Raw genomic sequence first — 8,376 nt, 5'->3', positions numbered from 1 at the left:
CAACATGCCCTAGGTCTGTGACCATGAGTCAGGTATGGTCTTAGACTAGTTTTGTTACAAGGTAATGTTTTTATCTTATTGTAATATTCAGTTCATACTATATCTCTGACTCTGACTGGTATTGTCTCAGAGGTTTCGAAATCTGACCTGCCCATTAATGACATCACAAATGGAAGTGTCCCACTAGATGTGTGATGGATAGATAAGCCTACCAGTTACTGCAGTGCAGTAGACAGGCTGTTAGACTGATCTATCCATCATACATCTTGGTGGACGGTCCCACTTATGATGTCACCAAGTCACAGTACAGGGCATATTTTGAAACGACTTGTAAGAGATAATCCCACCTGGTGGTAAAATAGAGGCCTTTTGAAAAGAAAATTGAAAAGAAATGCATATGTTTTTTTAAATGAGTGTGGTAAATATTATATAGTTAATGAGCAAAAAGTATTATCTGCAATGACATTTAGATCAAGAAAGTTTTGTAAAGTTAGTTTTAGTTCGTTCCCCATTGACTCATTTGTAAGAATCATTCCCCATTGACTCATTTGAAGTTGTGTTTGCCCATTTTTCTCTTTTTCTATTTAAGAGACGGGCGCTTGCTGGGGCGTGTGGCCCCTGCACCCTAACCACTGGCTGAACTAAGGGCCAGAAAGCGTTGTTTACAGACAGGGTCATATAATAACAGGGTAGGCCTTAAACATTTCATATCCGTCCCATAAAGTGTTTAATCTCAAATCAAGCTTGGACAATAAGATTAAAAAAAATATGTGTTTTGTCCTATGAGTTTCTAGGAAGGAGGGGGGACATCTAATCTCCATGGTAAAAACCCAAACCAAATTTATGATTGTATTTTTTAAGCTAGTTTTCTGGGTGAGCGTTAAAATGAGCAATGTGGTCATTTTAATGCGCTGTAAGTTATAGTAACGTCACATTGAGTTTTGGGGATGTGTGGAGCTCAGGTTTCCGAGACGCTTAACCCCCTCTTGGACGCGCCTATCAACGTCAACCTACTGCCCTGACGGAGCTCCACACAGCCTTGCATTCCTCCCCCCCAGGGTCCCTTTCTCGTGACGTCAAAGTGCCTCAAAAAGGCACTAAATTGAAGTCTTAAAAGTGACAACATTTTCCGCCTCACAGCCGGCAGATTTAACCATGCTGGCTTAAATCTGCTCCCTCACCCCAACAAGTGGCCGGCATATTAGCAACCACTGGGACATAGCCCTCTAATGAGTTCTTAAAAAGGAAAAGTTGGGATTTGGCATACATATTCATACTTTTCTAAAACCCCCTGCTGCTATGACGATGCATGATCCCACATTTACTCCCCTTAAAGCCTTCAACTTCCTCTAAACCACTTACGGTTTAAGACGATGATGAGGAACGTTAGAGCAAGGAATAAAGTAGAGATGTAAAGGGGGGCTAGGACCAGAAATCGTTACGGTAAATGGGTCCGGCTGTTGGCTCATTAAGGACTAGATGGTAAATGACTGAATGGGCTGCAATCCCCTCCCACTACAGCCACTCAAAGCCCTTTACAATGAAGTCACATTCAGATTGGTAAGTACTTCATTGATCGCGTGGGGGAATTGCTGGAATTGTCACAGGTGCACTGCTAAATGTACGAAACAGAATTGTACAGATAGAGAATACAAAATGTATTACACATATAATAACAAAACATTAGTATAAAACAATGTACAATAAATAAAAACAATCAATCAAATTAAGTCTTTCAAATATGTAATGTGAAGTACAGAAACATGTACAACAACTTTACACAAAATAAAAAAAATAACTGAACTATTTATAGAAAGTGCCTCATGAATATATATATATATATATATATATATATATATATATATATATATATATATATATATATATATATATATATACATAGAGATAGATATGTGGGACACATCTTATAAATATGAGAAGTTGAGATGAATCAATGCATTATTAACCGTTTTTATTTTATTTTGTTGAGCTGGTTTAGGAATAATATGTAGGGGGTAGCCGGATGCAAGAACACAACCATTAGGATAATATTCACAATGTTAATAATAATGATTTGAAAAAATCGAGAGGAATCGTTTTCAAGCCCAGGTTAAATGTTGGCGCCTTGCAGGAAGGAAAGCGGGCTGTTATTTCTCCAGGGACAAACTAAAAGTCTACTACAAATCCTCGTGTGGACAAGACTTGCTTGCGGGACAATTTAATTGGGATGATGGGGGTGCTAAATGGGCGAAACCACAACACTGCTTGACTTCTAGAAAGAGAAGAAGACTCAATCTTCTGAGTGTAATTGAATGTATTGTGTTTTGCTTTCCATAAATGTCCTTGTTGTCTGTTTGAAAACCCCATCGTGTTATGGCAGTGGCACTATCCAATCCCTTCCAAGAAGGAAACATAACCTCAAGTTACAACCTCCTAAGTTTGGCAGCATTTTGAAACCATTGAAGATGATCCAAAGGAACTCAAACTCAAACTGTGTTAACAGCAGCTGTCTTATCGTACCTCGTACGCTGTCACACGCTGCTTGGAATGATTCTCTCAGTCAGTACCCGCTAGTGCATTTTGCTGTTCTGCTAATTTAAACTGTGCAGCATTTGTTCTGTACGCTGAAACGCATCATTTACTTGTATTTCACATTGTTTATCAGTCAAATGCTTCTACATTCTCTTCATGGCTGCAGGTGTTGTCCAGCCTGGAGGCCGTCCTGATCACCTGAGCTCACACTCTGTGTCTCTACATGGACCAGTCTTGACCTCTAGCGGCCCTCATTGATTACCAGAATTACCAAGTCATCAGGACCAATCACGGACTGTGTTGTAGTTGACTCTAGGAAGTTATCACAGTATTTCACGTGAGCCATACGAGGAGTGTGGGACTTACAGTGGTACACACATACATTCATTTATTCATCCATACATACAAAAATACAAACATACATACATACAGTACATAAATACATAATCACAGACACATACATTAAGACCGACAGACTTCGTCCATCGATCCAATTTTATTCTTATTCTCTCTTTCTCTCTCTCTCTCCCTCTCTCTCCCTCTCTCTCCCTCTCTCTCCCTCTCTCCCTCTCTCTCTCTCTCTCTCTCTCTCTCTCTCTCTCTCTCTCCCCAAGTCTGCCATCTGTGCCTCCATGACTAAAGCCTCCCTCATCTCTTCTGCCGTTCTCACACCATATCAGCGCCCGAGCCGAGCTGCTAATTACCGCCGCTGTTCCCGCCGACCGCGTTCATTATTGTGATTGCGATTAAAAAAGAGGGAGACCTCGCCGTCCTGCTGCGCGGGACTCCAGAGTTCATGTAAAGCAGTCAAGTGATTATGAGGCTGGGAGAAGAAGGATGAGATTAGTGCTTCCTGGCCCTAATCGCGGAGTAACCTGAGTCGTGTCCAACAACTTGCCGGCGCTCCTCACTAACTAGTCAATCTCGTTACTGTGGCGAGGCGCTTTCGATCCTTATTCTTCATTAACCCGATTCTGAGTCTCCCGCTGTCGTTGACTCCTCTTGACGGAGGAGGCTTGTTGTGGAGTTCACTTTGAATGCAGTGAATTGCTGGGAGACGGAGATACGAGGGAAACAGGCGGTGCACACGGCGGTTGGTTTCATGTTGCGCTACAACCGCCCCAGCGCCCAAACAGCCACCCTTCATCTCTGTCTAACGGCACCCCACTCCATGCCCATGTTGCAGCAACGGCCTCCTCCTGGCCCACAAGGACACACCAGCAGGTTCTGACATGTATTAACGGCACTCTGAAGGCTCGAGTCTGTGCGTGATTAACTGTGTCTATGCTAGTATGTGTATGTGCTGGTGTGTGTATGTGTGTAAGTGCTTGTGTGTGTATAATTGCAGGTTCTAAATATTTCCTGTGTAATGGATGTTCTAATATAATGAAAGGAGAGGGAGGGCTGTGGTCCTTTCAAGGGCTTAATTTAATGGTGTATCACCAGGGGGCTGCACAAAAGAGAGATAGAAACACACACAACACACACAAACACACACACACACACACACACACACACACACACACACACACACACACACACACACACACACACACACACACACACACACACAGCCCGAGCATGAGTGGATTGTGCAGCCGGGCATGGTGGGATGACCTTGGTTTGTGGGAGAAATGGAGCATCTCTGATTATGCATGGCTGGTCATGGCCCACTGGTGATATGGAACATCTGTAGCATTCCTGATAGGCTCGCACCTCCCTGTCCCCCAACGCAGGGAACTTTACTGATAATGACAGCCTAATCAAATAACTTCACCCAAAAGTCCCCACGGCCATAGTCGCAGACTTCAAGTAATTGACCACTGTGTGTCTGTATCCACACCTTTGCAGTAGTCCAGTTAAAATGTACTATTTAGTAGTTAGATTGCGGTGAGAAGGATTATAGATGGATGTGTCGTGTCTCGTTGCCGACCTCATGCAAAATGCAACCGATTGATTTGGAGCCAAAGGAGGAATCCCCAGGAGTGAATCCAGCCTTTCCGTCTGGTTATATTCTGCTGTCAAAGGGTTGTATATTTGCTTCACTTCTGGAATTTGGTTTTCCAATAGGTGCCATCGGCATTAAGATAAACAGATCTAATTCAATACATTGTTTGCATTTTGAGCTAGCATGTGTAGCATCCCAGTGTTCTTTAAGGGAATACTTGCATGTGTGTGTATACCTCAAACACCACCAGTCCCAAACTTGTTAGTATGCAACATGAAAATGTTTCTTATTGATTGCCTACAGACATAAATCAATGTGATTCTGTTTGAGTTGGCAGAATATAAACAAGTTGGGTTAATGTGCATTTGATCCCAATGGGGCTCTTCTGAAGATTAATAAATAATGGAGGCAGCGTTTTAAATAGCAACAGGAGTAAATATTAACCTTGCTTGTTGTTCCAAAGAATAGATTTTGTAGGGCTCGTAAAAACATGATTTGAGCTTATGCTAATAAAGTGAGGACCAGCTGAGACAGGGGAAGACATATTACGATCTACTTTTGTACAGACAAGAGAAAACCTCCATCCGTTGTTCAATTGTTGTATTCTGTGCTTTAGTGCTGATAGGCAGGCATCTTGGTATTTTAGGCCCTTCACTGACCTAGAAAGGTAACGTCGAGAGACTTTTCTTTACTTCTCATAAAAGATACCACCACTCAAGAGTTGTGTCTAGACAACAAACCCAGTCAGACCGCTATACTGATGATATAATATTCTGCCTGCTGAAAGTCTTTTGCTGGGGCCGTTTTTCATTGATGCCATTGTGAGACGGCGACAAATCAAAGTGGACGATGAGAGGACAAGGCCACTTCATATGGCGCCACACCGCTCTGACGCTACTGACCCTTGAGCCTAAGAGGATGCTGTTTGGTCATTGGTAGGGGAGCGTCGTTTAATAGTCATGCACAATACATATTTAGGTTGAGTACGACCTACTCATCCTTATACAGGGCCTTCAACTTCATAGATGAGGTTAATTACTGCCCATTAAAGACCTCATCGCAAGAACAGTTAGCAGCAAGTCAAAACAATACCAACATCTCTATTAGAGCTTGGAGGAGAAGACAAAGTGACTGATTATGATTTTCTATGCGGCACGTGGATATGTGACGATAAATGGATTATCTTTGATCGATCTGTACAATAAAGAATGTGCTTTTGGACTGCCACTCATGTTTGTAATAGTGTTGTATATGCCCTTATGGGCTTGGCACCTGTATGGCTACAGGACACTTCAATAAAGAGTCAGTCAATTGGATTAAATAACTGCCGACTGTTTAATGCTCCACTCCTATCTCGGTGCGTCATCATGGAGAGAAAGAAGAAACAAGGGCTTCGGCCTGGAGCTAAATAACCTCCTTGGCCCCTCACGCACGTGGGCAAGGGATGCCACAGGACAGGCTGTTGAAATGCGAAGTTACAGCACTCAACACTTTAATGAGTAATTCAGGCCAGGAGAAGACATTCATGCTTGGTGTTTCTTGGTCTGTTTTCTCTCTGTTGTGTTTGTCTATTCAGGCTATAACCCCTCCCACCACTCCATTGTTTGATTCGGACCAGAGCTGTCATCCTACCCCAAGATGCAGATGCATTGCGGAAAATGAGTATTTTGCGTTTGAGTACATCTGTGCAGAGCAGATCTTTCTATATGTTTCATTCACATGCTTCTGTTGTTCTGACTATTGACGATGAACAAGAAGAGGGCCCTCTTCCCATCTCCAAGAAAACAAGGTGTGTACGGCCCTCACCTTGTGCATCTGCATGTTGTTGGCGGGTGTCCTGGCCTTAGGGTCCAGGGCTCTGGCCGCGTGGCCGCTGTAGTTCTTCACGATGCGGCTCTCCTTTATGTGAGCCTGGAGCTTCTCCCTGCGTCTCCTTGAAGACAGAGATAAAGAAATAGAGAGAGAGAGAGAGAGAGAGAGAGAGAGAGAGAGAGAGAGAGAGAGAGAGAGAGAGAGAGAGAGAGAGAGAGATATTGTCATACAGGCAGAGCTTTAGCCTATCCTAGCCTAGCTTCCGCAGACACGCATTTGGGTGAAAGGTCGGCTCCCCGTTCACTCGAGCATCTCAAAAGACAAACATCTCCGGGTCGAAACACATTCCCACTGACATTGATTTACACATTTGACACCTTCATTGAGATGGTGAGAAAACAATGGCCACTGAGTGTGTAATGGTTCATACATACATATCTATAGATAGATAGATAGATACGTATGCGCCACACATGATTTAGCATAACTAAATTAAAATAATAACAAATTAATTAATAGCATCCATTTCCAAAACAGGTATGCAAATTTTTTCTATTTTTGTTTTCATTTCTCGAAGGTCTATATTTGACCCTGATCAATTAACTGAGATGGTTCTTAATTTATGTTATCTGCAGCTTCCATCCAACGTTCTTCTGATCCTTAAATTCTGTCCCCAACATAAATTGAATATCCCTGAGAATCTATTTTGAGGATAAACCAAAACACCTTTTTTTTAATCATATTACATATATGCGTGCATAACTGAATCTTCCGGCCCCTTTAAAATCGCTTCTGTGTTTTGTTTCCAGGGAAGTTGCCTATTAAAACTCACCAACAAAGCACTTTTTTTTGTCGCTGTTGGCTTTCCACCAGAAGAACACTCTGCTAGAGATGAGCACATGTGCGAATGCAAAACCTCCTATTGGTTATTTGGTAGGTGCCTTCCCTGTTCCTCATCGGCTGTGCCAACTCCTAGAGATAGGAGAGCCGCTGAGTAAGGGACAGTTCTTTCTCTCTTCGGCCGGTTTCTCTTAATACTTATGTGCTCTGAATTGAACTTACTCCTCCGGGATAACTAAAAAGTTACACCAAAAAAAGCTCACAAAACCGAGCAGTCCTTTGTTGCTATTCGCTGCCTGGTACCCCGACAGCTCTACTAAGCGGCCACGCGTGCAGCAGAAGAATGCGTTCGTACTCTGCGGCAATTTGAGTCCAATCAAGTCTCATAAATAGTTTCTCAACAGAAAAATAAGAAAACGGACACAACACAAAGAACCGTTTGTAAGTATGGTATCAGTATTTATTGTTTACACAAAAATAGCTATACTTATTGTTAAAGCTAGAAAAGGCAATTTGGGGAATCCAGCCAGATAGATTGTGAAACTATACTACCAAAGAAATCCCCACCTCCCTTTTGGCATCCCTCCAAAGCCACTAGCTTGCTAGCTTGGGCTAGATGTCTGCATGGCCTTGTGGAAGACCGATCATGTGCAGTCACTGCACACAGTTAAATTAAATGATTCAATATAAAAAATAATATCTAAAACTGTTTCTTACCCTAGCTTTAGCACAGAAAATAGCGTCATGTATTGGTAATGGAGAAAATCGATCACTACACCTGTACAAAATACAAACCTGAAAATTCAAAGCAATGTAAAGTTAACTCTCAGCCTTTAATAAATCTTTCATAAAGCGGACCTCATGTCTGCCAGGCCTGAGCTCACTTTTTCCTAATATGCAGCAGCCTCCTGCACTTCTTTGGCTTTAATTGTGCCCCCTATTACCACATTCTCCAGAACTACATGGACACATTCTGTGGCAGACATGGCAAGTTTCACCTGATTGTTATCATTTTTGAGGAGGAGTTGTTCTTTCCAGGTGCCGCAATGAACAGCTCCTATCCACCCCCACATGCTTGAAGGCAGTAGACATCCTCCCTCCCACACGCACACACACACACACACGCACGCACGCACGCACGCACGCACGCACGCACGCACGCACGCACGCACGCACGCACGCACGCACGCACGCACGCACGCACGCACGCACGCACGCACGCACGCACGCACACACACACACAC

The 8,376-nt window shown here is 43.0% G+C and overlaps 1 protein-coding gene across 1 annotated transcript in view; it reads right to left on the bottom strand.

Annotated features, from left to right (window-relative positions):
• Positions 1-8,376, bottom strand: part of nrg3a (neuregulin 3a) — a 288,224-nt gene that overhangs the window by 7,963 nt on the left and 271,885 nt on the right. The window contains exon 6 of the mRNA XM_030379043.1: positions 6,287-6,413. Within this exon, the coding sequence (XP_030234903.1) occupies positions 6,287-6,413 (127 nt within the window). The remainder of the gene's footprint in view (positions 1-6,286; positions 6,414-8,376) is intronic.

This window comes from Gadus morhua, chromosome 15 (assembly GCF_902167405.1).
Source record: "Gadus morhua chromosome 15, gadMor3.0, whole genome shotgun sequence".
Taxonomy (NCBI): Eukaryota; Metazoa; Chordata; class Actinopteri; order Gadiformes; family Gadidae; genus Gadus; species Gadus morhua.
Note: the sequence above shows the minus strand (reverse complement) of the source record. Positions and strands in the feature narration are given on the sequence as shown.